This window comes from Pan troglodytes, chromosome 11, assembly GCF_028858775.2.
Source record: "Pan troglodytes isolate AG18354 chromosome 11, NHGRI_mPanTro3-v2.0_pri, whole genome shotgun sequence".
NCBI lineage: Eukaryota > Metazoa > Chordata > Mammalia > Primates > Hominidae > Pan > Pan troglodytes.
In genome coordinates, this window is record NC_072409.2 from 37,859,531 (window position 1) to 37,887,235 (window position 27,705).

Here is a 27,705-nt window from a genome sequence, read left to right on the forward strand (position 1 = left end):
CTGGAAGCACTGACTTACCTACAAGAAGCCTTCTGAGTAGAATAGATGAATTCACATTTTCCATGGATGCAGTAACCATTGAGGTTTTCAGGGCAAGGCATGTGGTTTCCAATATAAACATCTTCTCTTTGATCACTAGCATCTTAAAAGAACATAAACCAGATCGTTCAACAATGAAACGCAAGCTGAAAAATAAGGACTTTTCAAATGTTCTGAAACAGCAAATGAATTCACCCACTGTCAACCACCTACTGGCAATTTGAAAAGAAAATTTATCAGATAAGGGGTTAGATAAGATCCAGGGTCTCTTCTAATTCCTATTATGCCATAAACACAGCAGGTAAACTGGTTAGATTCAAAGCTTTTAAAAATATTTGCAGAATGTGACCGCTAGGAGTTACTGTTGTTTAAAAACAATCTGGCAAAGAAAACTAAACACCTTTGCTAAAGAAACAAATGCTCTAAAAGAAAGTTCACCTCTGTGACAGACAGATGGTGTACATAGAATTGGCTTTTGGGGAATGAACTTAATCATTTATTTCAGGGCTATGAAATTGAGGCCAAAGAACACTGAATGACAGAGAGCAAATTAAGGGACTCTGAAATTTTAGGGTTAAAGGTTTATTTTTGGAATGAAAATTATCAAGCACATTGATTTTTTTCCCAAGTGAAAATAGCTTTGCTGCTCTTTTCATATAGTTTTTCTTAGTATATGGTCATTATTTTAAAAATTCAAGTAATACAGAGGTTAAAAAAGAAATTCAAAATAACCTGAGATTTCACTCTCCAAAAATAAAACACTGTCAACATGTTGACGAACATCTGCTCAGACTTAAGTATAATGATTTGAACTGAACTGAAGTGAAGAAAATGAAGAGAGTCAGGAAGGAGAGATGGAACGGGTCAGGAAAGATGAAAACATAGGAACTTGGTCTTCAAAATCAGATTCATTCACTCATTCATTCTCTGTATATACATCACACACTCACATATGCACACACACATACACAAATAAATTTGGGAATGGATTTTTGTACTTTTTTTGGTATATGCACCAATACATTAATCCTAAGCTCAAAGGACCCAGAATTCCGCAATATTTACAGGCCTGTCCATGTGCAGGAAAAATCCCCAGGCTTCCTGCCATTTCTATCTTACACAGTTCTAGCTAACAGATTCTGTGCACTACAGCCATACCTGCAGCATACTACCCTCTTAAACCTGAGACTTCATAACTATAAATTCAGAATAATAGGACCTATACTTCATGCAGTTTTGAGAGGACTAAAGGAGATAACAAATGCATGTACAATACCACCAAAACAACCAGCTATTTATATAGCACATCATGTAACATCACAGGGCCTATCTCCCCAAAATACAAATAAAAGGTATTAATAAAATTTTTTAATGTTAATGGAAACAAATTAAAAAGGAATGAAATAGTGAGTTATATGTATGTGTACAGAGAAGATCAAGAGGAAGATCAAGGGAGAAGTGAGAATAGAGGTGCCAAGTGTAAAAAAACCCTGAGAACCAAAAATGCGGATTTTCTGAGGATCAAAATTTACATATAGACAGAAAAAAACCTTAATGATTATTAAGGTCAGTGACAGTGGAACTAAAGCAGAGAGAAATCAGACCAAAATGATATTATTTTTCCTCAAAGTGTATATATTTACATTGTGCTAATTTAATTTATGCCTAGAAAGAGAACAGACCTAAAAGTCAGGGAACCTAACATATAAATTCTCAATTTAAAAAATGTCTTTACTGCTTTGTCACCTCATTCAAATCACTTCTTCTCTCTGAGGGAACTGAATGAGACCAGCACTACCCAACATAGGTATAGTACAAGACACATATGTAATTTTATATTTTCTAGTAGCCCAGATTTTAAAAAGTAAATAGAAACAAGTAAATTAATTTTAATCATATATTTTAATCCAATATAGCCAATAAATATCATTTTCACATACTACCAATATTAAAAATTGAGATTTTTTACTTTTTAAAATAAGTCTCCAAATTCTGATATTTTACACCCACAAAAGATCTAAATTCTGACTAGCCACATTTCAAGTGCTCAATAGCCACACGAGCCTAGTAGCTATCATAATGGAAACTGCAAAACAGATCACTAATTTATCATCTACTGATCACCTTGTATATGCTGGGTACTCTGTTAGGTGCTGGGAATACAAAAATGAAAACATATTCTGTCATCAAAGGGCTTATAAGGTCTCCTCCAGCTCCCATACTATAATTCTGCCATGGCAAAAGAAATCAAGCTCTCTTTTGGGCTGCTATGATCCTGAGCACTTACTCCTCTATTATAACACTCACAATACCGCCTGTTTTATTGCTATTTGGGTTTTTTAAGTCAGCCTCTACCATAAGACTGTGAGCTCCTTAATAATCTAGCTGCTTGTGTTATTCGTTTCTGTATAACTCCTAACATTTAGAATGTAGTACATATAATGGCTAAGCACACAGCTCTAGAGTCAGACTGCCTAGGTTTGAATCCTGGTTACAACACTCTCTAGCTGTGTGACCCAAAGGCAGTTACTTAACTATTTCTGGCCCTCAGTTTCTTAATCTGAGAAATGAAGATGACAGTGATGTCTACTTCTTGTAGGGTTGTTTTGAGGCCTAAATGAGATAATATATTTAGTGTATTAAGTATGTAAGTGTGTACAGAACTTAGAAAAATGCCTGGCAAACAATAAGTACTTAATAAATAAGTATCACCAAGTATTGTTCCGTGCTCAACAAATGTTTGTTAAATGAATAAATTCTAATTTTCTCCTGGTAAAGGGAGAAAAAACAGTTATAAATTGTATCTTTGTTGTTTTCCATTGACAAAATTATTATCCAATAAAGGTTTCCATCTTGAATTCCTTAGTGAACTGGGCTGTCTGCAGTAGTCCTATCCTGTGTTTCCTAACAGAGGTCAAAATTTAATTATCACATCTTTTATTTATTAATACTTGTGATCCAAGCAGAAGACTTTCCTGAAGTAATTTAGCTTTGATGAGAAATAGTTTATCAGAAGCCAAATAACTGAGATCAAATATACTTTTCTTGCTACAGTTTCAAACTAAAAATGCCACTCTACATTCCCAATCAGGCCATAAGTGAATTGAGGAAAGTGGTCATCTCCCATAGCATTTCTCAGAACATGGTCATGAAAGGGTATAACAATGGGACTATAGAGAATAACATTATGCACCAACATATGATAATAAAGTCCTATAAGGATAAAGTCCTAGTAATAGGACGGTGCAGGTCTGTAGAGGCTGTGGTAATGTACTAATCTACCATAAGAAGTTCTTTAAACAGCAAGGAATTTCAAGAATAATGCAGAGCTGAAAGCTATAAGAGAACTCAGCTAGGTGAAAGCAGTCAGAGGAAGTTAACCAAATTAAAAACAAGGTTTTGAGAAATTAATAGGAAAAGTATGGCACCAATAAACATATACTGAATGAATTAATGAAAGAATGTGGTATCAAGCTGTAGGCAAAGTGAGGCTATATAAAACATGAACATGTCTAATAAGGCTTTGAATCCTGTGCCAACGTCCGAATTCACAGAGTCTAATATTCCGCTCAATGCCAACTTTATTCATCCCATTAAACGTACATACTATTTCTGGACATAGCTACATGCTCAGCTAAGCTACAGAGGATATTAAAAAAAAAAAAAAAGCATGCATGGTCCTTGCCCTCAAGAAGCTCATAGTCAATTTAGAAAATCAGCATATACACATGAAAAGCTGAATAACACAAGGGGAAGGGGTCCCATGTGGCAGTTTACAATTAAACGGCAAAAGATGGTTTTATAACACTAGGTGCTATGGAAGTTCAAATTGAAAGGAGAATTCACTGTAGGCTAAAGGATTTATTGATAGGGTAGGACTTAAGTTACGACTCAGAGCATAAATAGATTTAGACAGAGGAATGGTGGAAGGCAAAGGGAAGGTATAATACACATGGCATTCTCAAGAATAAACAGTAGCAACCTAGGTAGAGTGATACATTCAGACTGGGGAAGGGTATATGTCAAAGTTGGAAAAGTAGGCTAAAACTAGATTATGGAAAAATTTGAATTCTAGGTGAGACATGTTTTCTTCATCGTATGGACAAGGAAGACACTAAAGGCCTTTTGAAGAGCAGCACAGGGAAAGCCGGGTTTTACATGAAAATTAGTTGAGAGTAGTTGCCTAGAGCTGGTGGTTAAGCGAATGGGGAGTGACTGACTAATAATGGGTGTGGAGGTTCTTTTAGGGGTGCAGAAAATGTTCTAAAATTAGATTATGATTAACACTTTTACAACTCTGTAAACATACTAAAAACCACTGAACTGCACACTTGAAACAGATGAACTTAATGGCATGTAAATGGAATCTCAATAAAGATATTAAAATAATTAATTGGATACCAGCATACAAGATAATGGGGCAGGGGAACTAGGAAGACCATATATATATATCAGGTGACCAATTAAAAGGTTAGTACATAATCCATTAACTGGGAATGGGGTGCACACCTGTAAGCCGAGCTACTCAGGAGGCTGAGGCACAAGAATCGCTTGAACCCAGGAGGTGGAAGGTTGCAGTGAGCTGAGATCGCACCACTGCACTCCAGCCTAGGTGACAGAGCGAGACTGTGTCTCAAAAAAATAAAGAAGGTTAGTACATAATCCAAACTTGTGGCAACAAGAAGCTAAGCTAAATCTCAGCAATAGGAGTAGATACTAGACACACAGAAAAAATAAAAATGGTTTGAAGATGTTTTGGAAAGTGAATGAGCTCAGAAACTCAGATCTGGAAGGGTCCTTGGAGGCCATCTGGTTTGATAAAGGAATCTCTTTAGTTTTATAACTCTCAGAGCCTACGTCTACTTGAACACTTCCAGAACTCATAATACAGTTTATTCTAATACCATCAGATTTTCTTTATGTTGAATGAAACCTCGCTTCAACTTGGTGTAGACTTCCCCACATCTGTTTACCCTCTCCCCTCTATTAACGAATCTTTTATTTTTAAGCTCAGATTTCCCCAGTCCCACCCCTATTCAAACAATTTACAACTATCTTGAAGAGTGGTACCCAGCACTAACCCCGCACATTTAAGAGTTTAGTAGAACCAAACTGTCCTCTTTATTGAAGATGCTTGTAATACAGAATTATGTAAAAATGACTCCAAATGTGAGCTTAATGATGGGGGTTCCGAAGAGAAAATGTAGTAAGCTGAGATCAAGTTTAGATCTCCAGTCATTCAAAAAGTATTTTTTAAGCATCTATTACGTTCCAGGCACTATGGTAGTTCCAGAAGTTTGAAGCAATGACAAAACAAACAAGTAAGTACAAGGACCCACCAGGCAACTGAATATGTGAAACCAGTGCTTGAAAAAAGATCCAGGCTCGAGAACAAGTGTTAAGGTTCACCAAAGTAATAGCTCAGAGGGGATTAAATATCTGAAGGTAATTAAGAAAGCAAGGAAGCAGAAAAGAATTCTAGAATCATGGTACAAAGGGAAGGAGCAGCACTTAGGGTCAGAAAGGCTGAATTCCAGTCGCTGTTCTGCCATTCTATATGGGCAAAACTCCTGCAGCTTCAGTTTCTTCATCTGCAAAATGAGGGTAAACTTGGTTGTTATGAGGACTAAATAACATAAATATGTGAAAGCACCTGGCACATAGTAGGGCACTCAATTAATAACTATTAAATGAAAGAATATCCTACTGATGTCACTTATGAACCATAATATTAAATAACAAGACAGATAACTAACTCACCAATGGTGAGACTGTTGAGCACAGCCAGGTTACTGAACATGAAACTAGGAAACAAAAGTATTAAAAATAACCATAATAACACTGATAATGAACTCAGTAACATAGTGTTTAATATTCATAGTGATCTTAGGTAGTAGATATTACTGTCCCTAATTACAGATGTGATCAGTGAGGTTCACAGAAATCAACACGCACAGCTATTAGATATAGACCAAGTCTGACTCCAGAGAGCAAGCTCTTAACCATTACAGTATTATTTCTCCAAGCTATCCTAGGAGATGTGTAGGAAACAGATAAAAAGCAGAATGGCCAAGCACCTGCTCTCCAGGCCAAGTAAATTAGCCAACTTCAAAAAGGAAAGATAAAAAGCCTCAAAAGATGTAACATAACATGGTTTCAGAAACAACAGCAGAGATGTCACCTGCACACAGTAAGAACTGCGCACAGAATGATCCTGCCTAAACAAGCCCTTAGCCAAGTGGTGACAGGCTCCAAGAACAACAACTGCAACTGCTAGTCTCTGAACAATGTGTGTGTGTGTGTGTGTGTGTGTGTGTGTGTGTGTGTGTGTGTGTGTGTACAATATAAAAAGTATACTTGGTCACCAAATGGCTCCTTTCACCCACAGAGGCATTCAGAAACAAATCCACCACCAGCTGCAGTGTTTTCAAATACAAAGGATAGTTGTGGTTCTAAGGGATGATGTTATGAAAAAACCCAGTACCAGATGGCTTATCTGCAAAGGCTTGTTCCACTGGCTATCTGTCCTGGTCCAACAGTGTACAACCAAAATAAAGCATGAGGAGTTGCTATTAGCAATGGAGACATGTACCTGGAAGGTAAACCACTGAGGCCACAACTATATCAACACTGCATCAGTAACCCTAGGGCTCATTATTTCTATAAATCTCTACAGTTAAAAAATTCAAAATATTCTGTCTTGCTTCCCCTATACTACCCTGCATCCCCCCAGCCTTCACCACTAACATATCCCTCCACACATCCTTCCCTAACCACCATCTGCTTGGACTCCATTAAGGAATTATCTTCCACTATATAAACTCCTACCCACACTCCAATGCCTCCCACTCTCCCAATTCTAAACCTCACTGTCCTCCACACCAGCCCTGATTCCTCCTTTCCTAGCCTGCCCACTGTGCCCAGAGAAACACCTTTTCTAACATGAATAGGTTCATCTACCTCAACTACTCCCTTAGAAAATACTCCTTTCATCTTCCTGATGTACCAAGACCACATTACTTCCTAGATTCCCTTCCTTCCCTTTTCCCCTGATGTGCTCGCCACTGTCACTTCCAGCCCAGCATTCCACTCTCAGCTCCCCAGCACCTTCCTCTCTTAGGAGCCTGCTAATCATCCTCTGTATGACTCTCCACCAAGCTCCATGACATTCTCTGATTTCCTTCATTGATCTTAGCGCTTGGCTCACAGTCTTTCCTTTTGATGAGGCATATTTGTCAAAATCGTTTTTAAAAGGACATATCAAAAGAGCTGGACTGAAATATCTAAACAGTCACCAGTAATGGAAATGATATCAATATCTCGCTATCTCAGGTATCCCTGGCCAGCTGCAGGAGGAGAGACTAATGAGGCTCAAGGATGAGACCAAAGATGGGGTGGGGGTTGGGACAAGGTGGAGCTCAGGAACAAAGTGAGAATGTCTTCATAATAATAAAAAGGGTGGTATAGTTAGATTATAGGCTGTATGAGCATAACTTTGAATCAAAATGGTCACATTAACATGTCATATACCACAGAGAAACTTCCTGTGCAGGTGGAAATGGTATCAATTATAAGATGTAGTATATGTGAAGTATATTCATTGGTCAAGATTTGTGCATTTCAGTGCTATAAATTACACCTTTAAAAACCATAAAATGAGAATAATGATAATCACACGGGTGGAAGTATACAGACAAAGAATGACAATGCTGACAGCTGCTGAAGGTGGGTACTGGGTATATGAGGTTTATTATACTATTCTGTTTACATATCATAGATACATGTTTTCTAAATGTCACATACCCATCTCCCATACAACTCATCCTCAATCATATCCTTTATGACTTCAACATCTACAACAGAGCTTCTAACACCCCAATTTCAATATTTACCACAGGTTTTCCAACAGCCCAAGAAAAGCTCTAATTCAGCAGCTATTCTAGACATACAAATGCTCCATTTCACAAGCACTCTTCTCTAAGAGCTAAGTTTTAAAAGACATTTCTTACTGAGCACTATCTTCCAATCTTTCCAGCTTCTTGCTGGTGCTGTGCTCCTGCTTTTCATTTTGTAGCCTCCATCCCCAGATCACTGCCTTACCTACCCAATCTTGGCTGTGTGTTGCAGACGTGGATATTTACTAAGGGCCTCCTATAAATGCTGTGAGAACAGAAAAAATAAATAAATAAAAGTAAATGAGGTAAAAATAAACACAATAAAAATAGAGTTACCTTTTAACCTCTATTTCCTATGAGAACACTTTTACAATTTGGGTTTCGTCTTTCATCCTTCATGGAAGAAACTTGGTCCAAGATTGTCAATGATCCCCTTGCCTTCAAATTCAAGCATAGTTTAGTCCTTGTCTTCTCATACCTTTCTGTAGTTTTTTAAGCTATTGGCCATCCTTTCCCTTGTAGCTTCTGTGTACTCTTCTTGATTTTCTTCCTCTCAGTCCTCTTTCTGCTTCATCCCAAGTTGGGCCTTCTCTCCCTTCTAAATAATAGTGCATCCAACAGAACTTTCTTCAACTCTGAAAATGTTCTATATCTGTGCTGTCCCATATGGTAGTCACTGGTCATATCTGGCTATTGAACATCTGAAATAGGGCTAGAATGCTTTTTTTTTTTTTTTTCCAAAACAGTGTCTTGCTTTGTCGCCCAGGCTTAAGTGTAGTGGTGCGATCTCAGTTGACTGCAGCCTCAACCTCCTGGGCTCTAGCCATTCTCCCACGTCAGCCTCCCAAGCAGCTGCGACCACATCGCGTACCACCACCACGGGTTAATTTTGTTTAGAGACAAGGTCTCACCATGTTGTCCAAGCTGATTTCATTTTAATTTAAATTTAAATAGCTACATGTGGCCAGTAGCTATTATAACAGACAATACTCTCTCTCATTCATTCTTGTGGCTTCAGTTATCACCTCTATATCCAAAGACTGACTTACAAATTTATACTGAACAAAGTGACCTGGATGAGTTCCACAAGCACCTCAAACTCTAAAATACAATCAATCATCTCCACCATCAACTCCTCCCTTACTTTATTCCAAACACCTTTACCTACCTAATATCCTTAGTTCTGTGAACAGAATTCATCATCTAAGTCATCTGAGCTTGAAGACTTAAGTCATTTTTAACTCTCTATCTCTCATATCTAAGATGTCTATTCCTTTTGACTTTACCTGATATCCCTGCCTCCATTCCAATGTATACAATATGCACAATATTCCTGCCAGGTATCATTCTTTCAAATGGTTAACTTTGTAGCCTTGCTTTTTTCAAATATATTAATGATTCCCCACTGCCCACAAATAAGTCTAAATTCCCTAGAGTAGCATAGCATTCAACACTCTACACAATCTGGCCCCAAGCTGTCTTTCTAGTCTTGCCTTCTACTTCTACCTCTTAAGCCTCCTATTCTCCAGCCCAAAGGATTCCTTACCTTTCTCCAACACATCCTGTCATAACACTGTGTGCATATCTATGCTCGTGCTCTCCTATCCTCCTTAGATATCCTTCTGACTCCTGTTCGTCCTTCATGGTTCACTCAAGTTCCACTTCTTCCATGACATTTCACAGATTCCCACTGTTCCCCACCAAAAATTAATCTCGACTTTTCTGAATTCCCATTGCACTTTTAAACTGTACTACACTTATAGCAATAATCAATTTCTACTTTGTTAGAAGTTGGTTATCTGCGTTTACTACATCACAAGAACTTTAAAGATGCATATATTTTAGATATCTTTCTAACTACAAACAGTAAAATGACCAGTATAAATTAGGTACATAATAAATTATATCTACTAACTATGATAATTTCATTTAAATTAGAGATCAATTCTTATGTGTAAAACATTTTCAGTATCTCAAAAGTGGCCTAGGCTCTAAATTATCCATTATCAATGGCACACAAGTGCTTCAGAACACACAATTCCCCAAACTGCCCTAAGTATGAGCTTCCAAATACTGAAAAATGGCCTTCCTATTCTAGTCAAGTACTATCAATATAGTGAATAAAACTGAAGCTGACCTATTTTGTCTCCTACGAGAATACAGGAAATTTTCTATTTTAAATACAGCATTTTGTTTCAACATAGGAGACATATTTCAGCAGCTCATGGGTTATAACTAACTCAGGTTTCATATGATTCAAGTAAGAGAAGTAACAAATTACTCAATGATAACAGCTACCATTTGTTGAACACTTACAAGTATATCCGATACTGTTCAAAGCACTTAACATATATTATCTCATTTAGTTTTTATGAAACTCTATGAAACAGGTACTATTATCACTCCCATTTTACATATTGTTTAGAAATTAGGTATAAAAGATAGATCACATATCTTTTAATGGTGCAACCAAACAAATGGATAGATGATGCACTTGTAATTCAGCAATTATATAGAGGTCCTGGCCTAGAAGGCCAAAGATATAGACCTGTTTCAGTTAACCAGATACAACCTCATTGATCCTCAATCTTCCCATTGGTCCTTACCTATCAAAGAGCAGTTATAAGAATCAAACAAAATAATGGATGTGAAAACAAGCAAAAAGAGCAGTGGCCTTGAAGTCAAGGGACCTGGAATCCAGCCTCTGCTCCAACCTTTACTACATGAGACCTTGTGTAAATAAAACCTACTGCTTCTTTGAGCCACATCCACTCTTTAGACAAGCACAGAGTACCTACTTATGTACCAGATATTCGGCTAGGGTTAGGGATACAGAGTGAACATGACAGACAGGTTCTCCTCTCCTCACAGAACTCATAGCCTAGAGGAGGTTACAGATGAATAAAAAGGCAGTTATAATAGAGTGGGCTAAGTGTTCAGAGAGGGGAGTATACAGGAAAGGCATCTAATATAGACTTCAGAGTCAAGGGATATTTCCCAAAATAAAATGACTTCCAAGCTAAGATTAAAAGGATAAGAAGGAATTAATCAGGAAAGGAAATAAAGAGTTTCAGGCAAAGGAACAAGGTTCAAAGACCTGGGCATCGGGCAAGTGTTAACAGGAGATTCTAGAGGAGTAAAGAGGATTTTTATAAAACATATTGAGAGATCTTTCTGTATAACTTCTTACAAGTGCATGTACATCTAAAATTATCTCAATACAGACTTTAATCAAAGAAAGCACATATGAGAGTACCTTATAAAATGAGATGAACTTCAGCTGTTTCTGTTACTATTAATACTAATAATTAACTGTGTTAGGTATATTACTATAGAGAGCAAAGTTAGAGGTGTTGTTATAATGGAAACAGAACTAATAAGGACAGCTAGTGACCGTATTTCCATAGCTGGCCAAAATTTGGAGATGCATGATTCAGTACCTTTCACATCTGGTCGATATTGTAGTCCATCATCTTTCTTTCCCAACAAACTAGTGTCATCTGTATCTGTAAGAGAAGACGGTTTTCAAATTAAAATATATACAATGGTTAAGTCATATCATGATACTCCCAATAATTCCAAATTATTCCAAGTTCTTCTTAACCTCTGCCCCCTTATCCTGCTCATGTTGTCTACCATTCTCTAAATCAATTATGTCATTTCTGTCTTAGGCCTCTAGGCATCCTAGGTATAAGTGCTCTTTGCATGATGAATAGCCAATTTCATCTATACTTCAGCTCCAATGTCGCCTCCTTTAAAAACTCTTTCCTATGCAAACTAAAACAACACCTACTCTGAGAAGAAAGGGTTAACCCTTTCTTTCTCTAAAAGACAACTGCCTCAAGATTTACCTTCTCCTACCACTGTTACCCTGGAAATATCAGATTAAGATAAATGGGGAATCTCCGCTGTGTTATGAAACACTTACTATAAAAAATGACCCCTGATTTGAGAACTGCACCTGGACTGGGAAGACTATAAATGAGCCATAACCACGTGTTTAGAAGCACAAGCTTCCCAGTACTAGTGGAGGAGGCAAACAAAAGACATAGTTAGGTTTGTGAATGAAAAATTACAGAGGGGACTAAGACAAAACTTAAGGCCCAATCACTCTAAAGGATGCATTTCAATTAAACTCTCAAACTTGACTGATATGGTTTGGTTCTGTGTCCCTGCCCAAATGCCGTGTCTAATTGTAATCCCCAACGTTGGAAAAGGGGCCTTGTGGAAGGTGACTGGATCATGGGGGGCAGATTTCCCTCTCGCTGTTCTCATAATAGTGAGTGAGTTCTCACAAGACCTAGTTGTTTACAAAAGTGCATGACACCTCCCTTTGTTCTCTCTTCCTCCTTTTCCGGCCATGTAAGATGTGCCTGCTTCCTCTTTGCCATCCACCATGATTGTGTTTCCTGAGGCCCTCAGCCATGCTTCCTGTATAGCCTGTGGAACTGTAAGCCAATTATACCTCTTTTCTTTATAAATTACCCAGTCTCAGGTAATTCTTTCTAGCAACGTGAGGATGAACTAATACACTGACCAGGTGCTCTGAACTTGAAATTCCAAAGAGTAGAGTATCATTCAAATATGCATCTTTTCCTCAGAGAACATAGTCCTTCTCTAAGCTAGTCTTCCCACTCAAGCTCTAAATGCCACCCCACTGGGGTGGGGGGACCATACTTCTTCAAGATCAAGGCTAAGTGGGACATCTACCCAGAAGGGGTCCCTGTCAGTAAATGGTGTCCTCTATCATGCCCACACTCAACTCCTACCTAAAAATTGTCTGATGAGCTTCCTGGCTATTCTTTGGTAGTTTAGACCAGAGGTACTGCAATCAATTGTGTAGTGTGTCACAAATAATTTGTTACCAATACAATGTACCAAATTTTGGCTTACAACCTTTTCCCTTTAGCTCAGATAAAAACATAATATCCCTTTAATAAGTCTAAAAAGGGAGGAAGAAGGGAACCAGTAAGCAAGAAAGATGTACAATCCTAGTCCATGAGAGTGTGCCTGGCCCACATATGTGACTGAGGAAATAATCCATCTTCCCAACTCATCTGAATATTACTGGGGAAAGAAAATTGGGAACTCTGGCTTTAGAGACTGAATATTTCTAGTAGGGGTGGAAAACAAAAACTCTTTCTTATATGGTATCATGGTTTCTAAGCTATAACAAAAAGCAAGAAGGGTGAAAAGAATTTTAAGCTAAAGGCAATAATTTTTCCTTACATTCTCTAACTTCACACCAAAATCTGTATCATACATAATATGTACAGGGAAAATGATACAGATAATGGAAAAACAAAGTAAACTATTATGCTCTATAAAAAGAGGTTTAACAAATATATGGCAATAACATAGTTTTACTGAAATTAAAATAAGTTATCTAACTCTTAAATAGCTATAATCATTCCAAATTTGAGATGATATTAGAACTATAAATAATAATTATAATTCCATGTTAGGATCAGCTAGCAACCAAGAACCAACTAAATAAAAAACCAAGAAGCATGGTTTATGTCTTGAGAAGATGAAAATAATGAAAAAAAACTAAATTAGTAATAAAAAATCTGAAATATAAAGTAATAAAAAAAAAAACTTCGAGGTTTTCTCATTTTACAAATTTGAAACACTACCAAATGTACAAATAAGATTACATTTATACAATAATAAAGATGGGTCTCTGAATAAATAAAATGGATTTTACCTGTGCAATGACCAAGATGCCTTATATCAATTTGTTCTTGCTTTATACAAGATGCTTCTCGAACAAAACAGGGATTGTTATAGGAACTCCCATCAGAAGCACACACAGGATTAAAACTGTATCCACTGCAATCTATATTACATACACAGCTGTTGGAAAAGACAAAAATTACCTATATTTTACAACAAAAATATTTCACAATGCTGCAACAGCAAAAAAGACCAATTCTTTCTTCTGCTTTCTGTAACAGAAGTCAATATATTGTTTTAAGTCACTGATGAAAGCTTAAGCAAAGTAAATACCTAAAAAAATTTTAGGTGAGGATTTAGAGATAATTTCATCAAGATATTATGAATCCAGTGGTTTCTCTGGAATTTTCATATCTAGATAAAGTAATCAGGAGATGTCAAATATCAATGACATTAATTAAATAGCAAAATGGCACAGTGTAAAGGACACAGAATTATGAGTCAATAGTCACAAATCTAAATTCTACCCCTAGTTATTACCAGATTTGTATCCAAATTCTTCCTCTAAGTCTTAGTTTACTGATCAGTAAAATGGAGGTAATAATAATGGCCAGGCATGATGGCTCATGACTGTAATCCCAACACTTCGGGAGGCCAAGGTAGGAGAATCACTTGAGCCCAGGAGTTTGAGACCAGCCTAGGAAACAAAGCAAGACCCCATCTCTACAAAAAATAAAAAACTTAGCCAGGCACAGTGGTGTGTACCTGTGGTCTCCACTACTTGGAAGGCTGAGGCAGGAGAATCACTTAAGCCCAGGAGGTTGAGGCCACAGAGAGCCATAATTGCAGCACTGTACTCCAGCCTGGGGGACAGAGTGAGACCCTGTCTTAAATAAATAAATAACCTACCTTGCCAAATAACTGGGAAGGTTAAAAAATATAGGGCGGCTCGGGTGGCTGCGCTGGGAGGCGGCGATGAGAGGCTCGCACGCCTCCAGCCCGGCCCCGGCCCCCCGCGACGGAGAGCCGAGCAGCCCCGGCTCTGGGCTACGGACTATGGGCGAGTAGCTCTGACCACCCGGCGAAGCATGCCGCCTGCCTTGGCCTCCCAAGGTGCCGAGATTGCAGCCTCTGCCGGGCCGCCACCCCATCTGGGAAGTGAGGAGCGTCTCTGCCTGGCCGCCCATCGTCTGGGACGTGAGGAGCCCCTCTGCCTGCCTACCCAGTCTGGAAAGTGAGGAGCGTCTCTGCCCGGCCGCCATCCCATCTGGGAGGTGGGGAGCGCCTCTTCCCGGCCGCCATCCCATCTGGGAAGTGAGGAGCGTCTCTGCCCAGCCGCCCATCGTCTGAGATGTGGGGAGCGCCTCTGCCCCGCCGCCCCATCTGGGAAGTGAGGAGCGCCTCTACCCGGCCGCGACCCCGTCTGGGAGGTGAGGAGCGTCTCTGCCCAGCCGCCCCGTCTGAGAAGTGAGGAGACCCTCCGCCTGGCAACCGCCCCATATGAGAAGTGAGGAGCCCCTCCGCCCAGCAGCCACCCCGTCTGGGAAGTGAGGAGCGTCTCTGCCCGGCAGCCACCCCATCCAGGAGGGAGGTGGGGGTCAGCCCCCACCAGGCCAGCCGCCCCGTCCGGGAGGGAGGTGGGGGGTCAGCCCCCCGCCCGGCCAGCCGCCCCGTCCAGGAGGGAGGTGGGGGGGTCAGCCCCCCACCCGGCCAGCCGCCCCGTCCGGGAGGGAGGTGGGGGGGTCAGCCCCCCGCCTGGCCAGCCACCCCGTCTGGGAGGGAGGTGGGGGGGGTCAGCCCCCTGCCTGGCCAGCTGCCCCGTCTGGGAGGTGAGGGGCGCCTCTGCCTGGCCGCCCCTACTGGGAAGTGAGGAGCCCCTCTGCCCAGCCAGCCGCCCCGTCCGGGAAGGAGGTGGGGGGGTTCAGCCCCCCGCCCGGCCAGCCACCCCGTCCGGGAGGGAGGTGGGGGGGTCAGCCCCCTGCCAGGCCAGCCGCCCCGACCGGGAGGGAGGTGGGGGGGTCAGCCCCCCGCCCGGCCAGCCGCCCCGTCCGGGAGGTGAGGGGCGCCTCTGCCCGGCCGCCCCTACTGGGAAGTGAGGAGCCCCTCTGCCCGGCCAGCCCCCCCGTCCGGGAAGGAGGTGGGGGGGTCAGCCCCCCGCCCCGCCAGCCGCCCCATCCAGGAGGGAGGTGGGGGGGTCAGCCCCCCGCCCGGCCGGCCGCCCCATCCGGGAGGTGAGGGGCGCCTCTGCCCGGCCGCCCCTACTGGGAAGTGAGGAGCCCCTCTGCCCGGCCAGCCGCCCCGTCTGGGAGGGAGGTGGGGGCGTCAGCCCCCCGCCAGGCCAACCGCCCCGACCGGGAGGGAGGTGTGGGGGTCAGCCCCCTGCCCGGCCGGCCGCCCCGTCCGGGAGGTGAGGGGCGCCTCTGCCTGGCCGCCCCTACTGGGAAGTGAGGAGCCCCTCTGCCCGGCCAGCCGCCCCGTCCGGGAGGGAGGTGGGGGGGTCAGCCCCCCTGCCCGGCCAGCCGCCCCGTCCGGGAGGTGAGGGGCGCCTCTGCCCGGCCGTCCCTACTGGGAAGTGAGGAGCCCCTCTGCCCGGCCAGCCGCCTGGTCCGGGAAGGAGGTGGGGGGGTCAGCCCCCCGCCAGGCCAGCCGCCCCATCCGGGAGGGAGGTGGGGGGGTCAGCCCCCCGCCCGGCCAGCCGCCCCGTCCGGGAGGTGAGGGGCGCCTCTGCCTGGCCGCCCCTACTGGGAAGTGAGGAGCCCCTCTGCCCGGCCAGCCGCCCCGTCCGGGAGGGAGGTGGGGGGGTCAGCTCCCCTGCCCGGCCAGCCGCCCCGTCCGGGAGGTGAGGGGCGCCTCTGCCCGGCCGTCCCTACTGGGAAGTGAGGAGCCCCTCTGCCCGGCCAGCCACCCGGTCCGGGAAGGAGGTGGGGGGGTCAGCCCCCCGCCAGGCCAGCCGCCCCATCCGGGAGGGAGGTGGAGGGGTCAGCCCCCCGCCCGGCCAGCCGCCCGGTCCGGGAGGTGAGGGGCGCCTCTGCCCGGCCGCCCCTACTGGGAAGTGAGGAGCCCCTCTGCCTGGCCAGCCGCCCCGTCTGGGAGGGAGGTGGGGGGTCAGCCCCCCGCCCGGCCAGCCGCCCGGTCCGGGAGATGAGGGGCGCCTCTGCCCGGCCGCCCCTACTGGGAAGTGAGGAGCCCCTCTGCCCGGCCACCGCCCCATCTGGGAGGTGTACCCGGCAGCTCATTGGGAATGGGCCATGATGACAATGGCGGTTTTGTGGAATAGAAGCGGGGGAAAGGCGGGGAAGGGATTGAGAGATCGGATGGTTGCCATGTCTGTGTAGAGGGAGGTAGACACGGGAGACTTTTCATTTTGTTCTGTACTAGGAAAAATTCTTCTGCCTTGTGATCCTGTTGATCGGTGACCTTACCCCCAACTCTGTGCTCTCTGAAACATGTGCTGTGTCCACTCAGGGTTAAATGGATTAAGGGTGGTGCAAGATGTGCTTTGTTATACAGATGCTTGAAGGCAGCATGCTCGTTAAGAGTCATCACCACTCCCTAATCTCAAATACCCAGGGACACAAACACTACGGAAGGCCGCAGGGTCCTCTGCATAGGAAAACCAGAGACCTTTGTTCACTTGTTTATCTGCTGACCCTCCCTCCACTATTGTCCTATGACCCTGCCAAATCCCTCTCTGTGAGAAACACCCAAGAATGATCAATAAAAATAAATAAATTTAAAAATATATATATATAATAGACATGAAATATGTAAAATGGAAACCCTCAAAAGTGTTTTCTAGCTACATGTCTACCTGTGTAATTGAGTATCCACTGAACACTGAGTGTTGTACTACAGAGAAGGCAAAAGAAGTCCAAAGCAAGATTACTCCCCTCAAGAATAGTAAAATCTAGTTAGGAATAGAGAAACAAAAATAAAAATACAGAGACTCTCCTGTTTATAGCAACACAGAGGACTAGGAACCTTTACTAACCTTCCTGATAAAAACAACAAAAAACACTGGACAAACATTTTAAAACATTCTCTTAAATACATTCACAAGTTGGTAAGAAAGTCAGGAATATTTAGGACAGAAGTTATAAGTACACAGGCACAGAGAAAGGTCAATTGAGCTCTCTAAAGCTGATTTTCACTTTGAAGGCATTTGCCAAACTGGGTAAATTCAATTACCAATTTTTTGGCTTTGCAGGCCTGATGTGGTTTGGCTGTGTCCTTACCCAAATCTCATCTTGAATAGTAACTCCCACAATTCCCGTGTGTCGTGGGAGGAACCTGGTGGGGGGGGCGATTGAATTATGGGGGAAGGTCTTTCCTGTGCTGTTCTCGTGATAGTAAATGAGTGTCATGAGATCTGATGGTTTTTAAAATGGGAGTTTCTCTGCACAAGCACTCTTTTTGCCTGCTGCCATCCACGTAAGATGTGACTTGCTCCTCCTTGCCTTCCACCATGATTGTGAGGCCTCCCCAGCCACGTGGGTCTGGGGAACTGTGAGTCCAGTTAAACCTCTTTCTTTTGCCCAGTCTCGGGTATATCTTTATCAGCAGTGTGAAAACAGATTAATACAATAAACTGGTACCAGTATAGTGGGGTGCTGCCAAAAAGATACTTGAAAATGTGGAAGTGACTTTGGAATTGGGTAACAGGCACGAGTTGGAACAGTTTGGAGGGCTCAGAAGAAGACAGGAAAATGTGGGAAAGTTTGGAACTTCCTAGAGACTGGTTGAATGGCTTTGACCAAAATGCTGATAGTGGCACAAACAATAAAATCCAGGCTGAGGTGATCACAGATGGAAATGAGGAACCTGTTGGGAACTGGAGCAAAGTGACTCTTGTTATGTTTTAGCAAAGAGATTGGTGGCATTTTGCCCCTGCCCTAGAGATCTGTAGAACTTTGAACTTGAGAGAGATGATTTAGGGTACCCAGTGAAAGAAATATCTAAGCAGCAAAGCATTCAAGAGGTGACTTGGGTGCTATTAAAGGCATTCAGTTTTATAAGGGAAGCAAAGCACAAAAGTTCAGAAAATTTGTAGCCTGACAATGTGATAGAAAAGAAAATCCCATTTTTCGAGAAGAAATTCAAGCTAGCTGCAGAAATTTGCATAAGTTACAAGCAGTCAAATGTTAATCCCCAAAACAATGGGGAAAATGTCTCCAGGGCATGTCAGAGGTCTTCATGGCAGCCCCTCCCATTGTAGGAGGAAAACATGGTTTCCTGGATAGGGCCCAGGATCCCCGTGCTCTGTGCAGCCTAGGGACTTGGTGCCCTGCATCTCAGCTGCTCCAGCCATGGCTGAAAGGGACCAATGTAGAGCTTGGGCTGTGGCTTCAGAGGGTACAAGCCCCAAGCCTTGGCAGCTTCCACATGGTATTAAGCCTGCAGGTACAGAGAAGTCAAGAAATGGGGTTTGGGAACCTCCACCTAGATTTCAGAGGATGTATGGAAATGCCTGGATGCCCAGGCAGAAGTTTGCTGCAGGGGTGGGGCCCTCATGGAGAACCTCTGCTAGGGCAACATGGAAGGGAAATGTGGCGTCAGAGCCGCCACACAGAGTCTCTACTGAGGCGTCGCCTAGTGAAGCTGTGAGGAGAGGGCCACCTCCAGACCCCAGAATGACAGATCTACTGACAGCTCGCACTGTGCATCTGGAAAAGCCACAGACACTCAATGCCAGCCCATGAAAGCAGCCAAGACGGAGGCTGTACCCTGCAGAGCCACCTGTACCCTGCAGAGCCACAAAGGTGGAGCTGCCCAAGACCATGGGAACCCACCTTTTGCATCGGCATGACCCAGATACAAGATGTGGAGTCAAAGGAGATCATTTTAGAGCTTTAAGATTTGACTGCCCTGCATGGGGCCTATAGGCCCTTTGTTTTGGCCAATTTCTGCCACTTGGAATGGCTGTACTTACCCAATGCCTGTACTCCCTTTGTATCCAGGAAGTAACTAACTTGTTTTTGATTTTACAGGCTTATAGGCAGAAAGGACTTGCCTTGTCTCAGATGAGATGTTGGACTGTGGACTTTTGAGTTAATGCTGAAATGAGTTAAGACTTTGGGTGACTGGTGAGAAGGCATGATTGGTTTTGAAATGTGAGAACATGAGATTTGGGAGGGGCAAGCAGGGGAATGATATGGTTTGGCTGTGTCCCCACCCAAATCTCATCTTAAACTGTAACTCCCACAATTCCCACGTCGTGGGAGGAACCCGGTAAGAGGTGACTGAATTATGGGGGTGGGTCTTTCTTGTGCTGCTCTCATGATAGTGAATGAGTCTCACAAGATCTGATGGTTTCAAAAATAGGAGTTCCTCTGCACAAGCTCTCTCTTTGCCTGCCGCCATCCATGTAAGATGTGACTTGGTCCTCTTTGCCTTCTGCCATGATTGTGAGGCCTCCCCAGCCACATGGAACTGTGAATCCAATTAAACCCTTTCTTTTGCAAATTGCCCAGTGTCTAGTATGTCTTTATCAGTAGTGTGAAAACAGACCAACACAAGGCCTCTGGGAACAGGAGACAAATAACACTGATCCACCTAAGGTGGCCTCTGGGAACATGAGACAAAGAACACTGACCCACCTAAGGTAGGGAGTCTGGAGACCCTAAAAAAAGTTATATATATATATATCTCAGCATGAAGGTAAACTGGAAATGAGCTGTCGTATTCCAAAGGGACTATTTAAAAAATTTAAAAGGTTGCACTGACCCATAACTTTGAAAAACAAAAAGAAAACCAGCTCCCCTGAGAATTCAAAGCCACAAGCCAGCCCTCACACAGATAATTACAACTTAAAATACTACTTGGTTGTTTTGAAAAATCTCAAACCCAGAATTAATTTTAAGGGGTCAAGGACTAGAAGAGGCTCTAGGCCAAGCTTGTCCAACCCACAGCGCAAGATGGCTTTGAATGCAGCCCAACACAAATTAATAAACTTTCTTAAAACATTATGAGATTTGTGTGTGTGTGTGTGTGTGTGTGTGTGTGTGTGTGTGTGTGTTTACTTCATCAGCTATGTTAGTGTTAGTTTATTTTATATGCAGCCCAAGACAATTATTCTTCTTCCAATGTGGCCCAGGGAAGTCAAATGATTGGACACACCCCTGCTGCAGGCAAATGACAGAAGCAGATGCAATCTTCTCTGGAGAAACTCAATTTCATCCTAGACCTAAATGATTTTCCACAGATACAATTCTGAGAAAAATATGCAGCTCAGCCCACAGAGACACATTCAGTCACATACCCACAACAAAGAAATAAAACACCATGAGGAGAACAAATCGATTTTTAAAAGAACCAAACAGAACTTCCAGAAATAAACAATATATTACTAGATATAAGAAATGCAATGGGCAGATTTAACAGCTGATTAGAGAAGCTAAAGGAGAATTAGTGAATTAGAAGACAGGTCAGAGGAAATTAACCAGACCACAGTAGAGAGTCTAAGACATGGTGCATATTTAAAAAAGAGACACGGGCTGGGTGCGGTGGCTCACCCTTATAATCCCAGCACTTTGGGAGGCCAAGGTGGGCGAATCACCTGAGGTCAGGAGTTTGTGACCAGCCTGACCAACATGGAGACACCCTGTCTCTACTAAAAATACAAAAATTAGCCAGGCATGGTGGCACATGCCTGTAATCCCAGCTACTCGGGAGGCTGAGGCAGGAGAATCACTTGAAGCCAGGAGGCGGAGGTTGCGCTGAGCCAAGATCACACCACTGCACTCCAGCCTAGGCAACAAGAGTGAAATGCTGTCTCAAAAAAAAAAAAAAAAAAAAAAAAAAGAGAGAGAGAGAGATGGAAGAGTCAGAAGATCTAACAAAAATCTCATTAGCATTCCAGGAGTTAAGAAAATGAGGCAGGAAAATATTCTCAGCAACTTCTCTTCAAACTTTCTAAAACTAAAAAAGATACTCATCTAAATATCCAAGAAGCCCAATGAATCCCAAACAGGATTACTAAAAACGGATCCACATACTGAAATATCATAGTGGAATTTTATAATGAGAAAAAGAATATTTTAAAAGCAGCCAGAAAGAAGAGAAAGATTACCTTCAGCGAAGTAAGAATAAGAGGGAAACTGACTTTTCAAAAGCAATACTGAAGCCAAATTGTTTATAGCTAAAAGCAAAATAGTACCTGCTATGTGCTAAGGTAGAACATAATTCTATTTAAGACAAATCTTTTGAGAATAAGGGTAAAATAAAAGTAACTTGGAAGGAGTAAAAAGTTACAAAATTTGTCACCTGCTGACTGTCAGTAAAGGAAATTCTAAAGGCAATAGAAAAATGATCCTTTAAGGAAAGTCTTGAGATGCAAATACGAATGAAGAACAAAGGTCTAAATACATGGGTAATATAAGAACAACAGTGCTCTGTGTGGTTAAATTTTTTTAAGCTGGAAATTAAAATACATGATGATAACAATAGCACACAAGTTTGGAGGAATTGAAATTCAAGTGTTTAAGGAGAACAGTGACATTAAGGAAATTTAGATTGTGATAAGCTGAATACGCATGTTAAAATTGCTGAGGTTACCATTACAAGAAGGAAAATCCATAACTTCAAAACTACTAGAGAAAAAAAAATCCAAAAAAGGCAAGAAAGGAAAAAGAAAAAGGAAAAGCAAGACAAAAGTATAAAATAAAAAAATATATATCAGTATTCACAATATATTTAAGTTGACCACATTTTCCAATTAAATAACAAAGGTAGTTGGCTGGATAAAAATACAAAAGCCAGCTATATGTTGCTTGTAAGATACATGTTAAAATGATGACACCAAAAGTTCAAAATAATAGGAGAGTGAAAGAGATACATCACCCTGGGTATAGAAGAAACCTCGTATGGTTATATTTAATATCAGATATAAAAGATTTTAGGTCAAAAAGGATTATAGGAATTAAAGAAAATCCCTTCATAATAATAAAAATATTTTTTTCAGCAGGATAATATAATTCTAAACATTTTAAGATAGTCTCAAAATCTATAAAGTGAAAACTGATATAACCACAATAAGAAATTGCCAAATCCGGCCAGGCGTGGTGGCTCACACCTGTAATCAATCTCAGCACTCTGGGAGGCTGAGGCAGGCAGATCACGAGGTGAGGAGTTTGAGACCCACCTGGCCAACGTAGTGAAACCCATCTCTACTAAAAACACAAAAAATTAGTTGGGTGTAGTGGCAGGCACCTGTAATCCCAGCTACTTGGGAAGCTGAGGCAGGAGAATCACTCGAACTTGGGAGGCAGAAGTTGCGGTGAGCCAAGATAGCGCCACTGCACTCCAGCCTGGGCAACAGTGTAAGACTCCATCTCAAAAAAGAAAAAGAAAGAAAGAAAGAAAGAAAAAAAAACGAAATTGCCAAATCCACCATGATAGGTTTTAACACACCTCTCTCAGCAACTCATATACCAAGCAGAAAAAATATCAGCAAAACTGAAATCTTAACAGGTAAGGTGACTTGATGCTGGGATTTGCTTTAAATACTTCCCAAAAAAAGGTAAGGATGGAAGAAAAGATGTAACAGAATTAGACTTTTGAAGATGAATAAATGGGTAGGGGTCCATCATTTTTCTCCTTTTCTGTTTGATGATTTCCTTAATTCATAATGAATTGAAGACCTAAATGTGAAAGTCAAAAACTATAAAGATTTAGGAGATCAAACATAAGACTGAGGAATTTGAAATAAACAATGCCCCATAAAGAGAATAAGAAGACAAGTTACAAACAAAAAGATAAACATAGCCCACATAATCAACAAATAAGTAGTATCCAGAATACATAAATACAAATCAATTTTTTAAATAATATATGTGATCAATGGGAAAGGGGAGCAAAATAATAAATAGAAATAAAAGAGGAAACATATAAGAACAACATATGCGAAAAGATATTCAACCTCATTAAGAATCAGAAAACTTAAAATTAAAATCACAATGAGATACCATCCACACTCACGAAATTGGCAAAAGTCGAAAACAAGGACAAAACCCAAGTACTGGCAAGGATGATGAGCTAAGGGAATTCTCATCCTCTGCTGGTAGTGAGAGGTGACAACGTGCTAGCAGCCCTTGCTCGCTCTCAGCACCTCCTTGGCCTCGACATCCGCTCTGGCCCTGCTTGAGGAGCCCTTCAGTCTGCCACTGCACTGTGGGGGCCCCTCTCTGGGGCTGGCCAAGGCCGGAGCCGGCTCCCTCTGCTAGCGGGGAGGTGGGGAGGGGGAGGCACGGGTGGGCACTTGGCAAGGCCGGCTGGTGCCTGCTGGGCTTCATCAGGGAACAAGCTCCCTCTGGGCTGCCGGAGTGCCCAGGCTAGGTGCCGCAAGGTCCCGAGGCAAGTGCCATTGAGAGGTGAAGCCGGCTGGGCTTCTAGGTCGGGTGGGGACTTGGAGAACTTTTCTGTCTAGCTAAAGGATTGTAAACACACCAATCAACACTCTGTGTCTAGCTAGAGGTTTGTAAACGCACCAATCAGTGCTCTGTGTCTAGCTAATCTGGTGGGGACTTGGAGAACTTTTGTGTCTAGCTAAAGATTGAGTGGGGACTTGGAGAACTTTTATGTCCAGCTAAAGGATTGTAAATGTGCCAATCAGCGCTCTGTGTCTAGCTAATGGGGTAGGGGACTTGGAGAACTTTTCTGTCTAGCTAAAGGTTTGTAAACGCACCAATCAGCACTCTGTGTCTAGCTAGAGGTTTGTAAATGCACCAATCAGCACTCTGTCTAGCTAAAGGTTTGTAAACACACCCATCAGCGCTCTGTGTGTAGCTAACTGGGTAGGAGACTTGGAGAACTTTTCTGTCTAGCTAAAGGTTTGCAAATGCAGCAATCAGCACTCTGTCAAAACGGACCAATCAGTGCTATGTAAAATGGACCAATCAGCCCCCTGTAAAACGGACCAATCAGCTTTCTGTAAAATGGACCAATCTGCAGGATGTGGGTGGGGTCAGATAAGGGAATAAAAGCAGGCTGCCCAAGCCAGCAGTGGCAACCCGCTCAGGTACCCTTCCACGCTGTGGAAGCTTTGTTCTTTCGCTCTTCGCAATAAATCTTGCTGCTGCTCACTCTTTGGGTCCGCGCCACCTTTATGAGCTGTAACACTCACCGCGAAGGTCTGCAGCTTCACTCCTGAAGCCAGCAAGACCACAAACCCACCAGAAGGAACGAACAACTCCAGACGCGCTGCCTTTAAGAGCTGTAACACTCATCGCAAAGGTCTGCAGCTTCACTCCTGAAGACAGCAAGACTACGAACCCACCAGAAGGAAGAAACTCCAGACACAGCTGAACATCTGAAGGAACAAACTCCGGACATACCATCTTTAAGAACCGTAACACTCATCGCGAGGGTCCGCAGCTTCATTCCTGAAGTTGGCGAGACCAAAAACCCACCAATTCCGGACACAGTAGGAAAGCTTACTGGGACAGCAACTTTGGGAAACAGGCATTCTGACGAAAAACTAGACTTGCACACGCCCAACAACTTCACAACAAGGCAAGGCCCTTGAAAATCTCCTACACACAGGCCAGGCTCAAAGGTTCATGCCTGTAATCCCAGCACTTTGGGAGGATGAGGCAGGCAGATCACTTGAGATCAGAAGTTCAAGACCAGCCTGGCCAACATGGCGAAACCCTGTCTCTACTAAAATACAAAAATTAGCCGGGCATGGTGGTAGGCACCTGTAATCCCAGTTACTCAGGAGGCTGTGAAGCATGAAAATCACCTAAACCTGGGAGGTGGAGGTTGCGATGAGCTGAGATTGAGCCAGTGCACTCCAGCCTGGGCGACAGAGCAAAACTCTGTCTAAAAAAAAAAAAAAAAAAAAGAATATCTCCTACTCGTGTATACCAGAAAATGTGAAAGAATATTCACAGCAGTATTATTCATGAAAACAAAAGACTGGAATAATCCAAACGTTGAAAGTAAAATGGACTGTAAAAGAATGTGGTACAGGCAAACAATCAAATTCAACAAGCAGTAAAACTGAATTAACTACAGCTATGTGCATCAACATAAATGAATCTCAAAAACATAATGCTGTGCACGAGAAAATCAAGAAGAATGCATATAGCATGATTCCATTTATACAAAATACAAAAGCAATCAAAAGCCAGATTATAGATCATTAAGGGACCTATCATATGTGATAAACTATAAAGAAAGGAAGGGAATAATTTCTGCAAAATGCAGTATAGCATGTGGGTGAGAGAAAGATGCAATTAGAGAGAGACATGGGAGGCCCTGAAGTACAGTCTGCCTTCCATATCCTCAGGGCCGACTGCAGGGCTTTGAGCATCCTGAGATTTTGGTATTTGAGGGGAGTATCAGAACGAATTCCCCCCAAATACTGACAGACGACTGTACTGCTAAAATTCTGTTTCTGGCCGGGCGCAGAGGCTCACGCCTGTAATCCCAACACTTTGGGAGGCCGAGGCGGGTGGATCACAAGGTCAAGAGATGGAGACCATCCTGGCCAACATGGTGAAACCCCATCTCTACTAAAACTACAAAAACAAAATTAGCCGGGCGTGGTGGCAGGCACCTGTAGTCCCAGCTACTCGGGAGGCTGAGACAGGAGAATCACTTGAACCCAGGAGGCGGAGGTTGCAGTGAACTGATACTGCGCCACTGCACTCCAGCCTGGCAACATGAGAGTCTGTCTCAAAAAAAAAAAATTCTGTTTCTTGCCTTGGGAGGTAGATTCACAAAAGCTCATTTCATTTTTGCGCATTCAATCAAATGTGTATATTTTAGTTTTCATACACTTTTGAATATATTTTATAATTTAAAAATTAAGGAAACAGAAGAAAATTTTAGTTCATAAGAATATTCACTAAAGTCAAAAAATATATATTGTACCAAAAATTTAATTTCTGGAAAACAAGAGGTGAAAGAACCAAAGAAAATAAAGTTAGCCAATCACAGAAGGTGAGTTCAGGTAAAAGTTGTGGATAAGGGAGGGGCGCAGACAAATGCAGAGAACAACAATCTACTGTGCGTGGGTGAAAAAATGTGCACAAACATTTAGTCATAATATCTCTGTATCTAAACAAATATTGAAAGAATGCCATGCTGAAAAGGACTTTAGAAAGCCATCTATTCTGATCTTCCACTCAGTGCAGGGCTCCTCTCAGCAGTATTTGTGACCTTATTGTTACATTGCCCCTGCCAGAGCATCTGTAGCAATAGACAGCTTACTATCTCACCAAGGCAGTACATCTCATGGGTGAGTGGTTATTACCTGGGCTGAGCCCCAAACATGCATCCTAATTAATTTCCACCCATTGACTAACTCTGGCCTCTGAATCTACATGTAATAAGCCCAAAATATCATTTAAAGATTCAAAGATAATCATTATATTGAATATAAGTTTTCACCTGAAGTTAATTCAATGATTCATTTGTTATATCATCCTCATCACCCTCCAAATTCAGTATCTCATAATATGAGGCCAAGAACAAAACAAGGACTACAGTACAGAGAAGCTATTACCTTAACTGTTCTGGACACTATGCTTACATAAACACAGGCAGGATTGCATTAACTTTTCTGATAACCACATCAAACTTTAGACACATACTCAACTTCTTAAATATACTCAACTCTGTAGGTATGGCCTGCAAAACATGTCACCACTATTGTCTGAAACCCAGGGTTAGGACTTCACATTTATCTCTATCAAATTTTAGATTATCTATCTCAGCATGCTGAAATCTTTTAGACTCTATCATGTAACATCTCTTCAGACTGACATATTCATAATGTTGACAAGTCATCAATAAATGCACTGACTAGAACAAAATAAACATAGCCATGTGTCATATTCTAAGAAACCTACCTTAATGTTTCTAGAAAAATGAATCCATTACTGAACACCTTTTAAGGAAAGTTGTTAACCAGCTAGAATTGCAACTATCATCTGACCTGACTTCCTATGTCATGTATACCAAGCCAGATTGATGATTATCTTGCTTAGATTCATATACATTACAGTTAAGGCTCAGCCCTGGTACCACAATCTTATCACACTACCAAAAAAGAAAAAGAGGTTAGATTTAGCATGCTCTTACTAACAATCTC

The 27,705-nt window shown here is 42.4% G+C and overlaps 1 protein-coding gene across 1 annotated transcript in view; it reads right to left on the bottom strand.

Annotated features, from left to right (window-relative positions):
- The window catches only part of TMEFF1 (transmembrane protein with EGF like and two follistatin like domains 1), a 107,218-nt gene that overhangs the window by 16,054 nt on the left and 63,459 nt on the right, over positions 1-27,705 (bottom strand). Inside the window, exons 6-8 of the mRNA XM_001134837.5 lie at positions 13,642-13,790; positions 11,375-11,440; positions 19-142 (exon numbers count right to left, since the gene is read on the bottom strand). Coding sequence (XP_001134837.1) covers positions 19-142; positions 11,375-11,440; positions 13,642-13,790 — 339 coding nt within the window. The remainder of the gene's footprint in view (positions 1-18; positions 143-11,374; positions 11,441-13,641; positions 13,791-27,705) is intronic.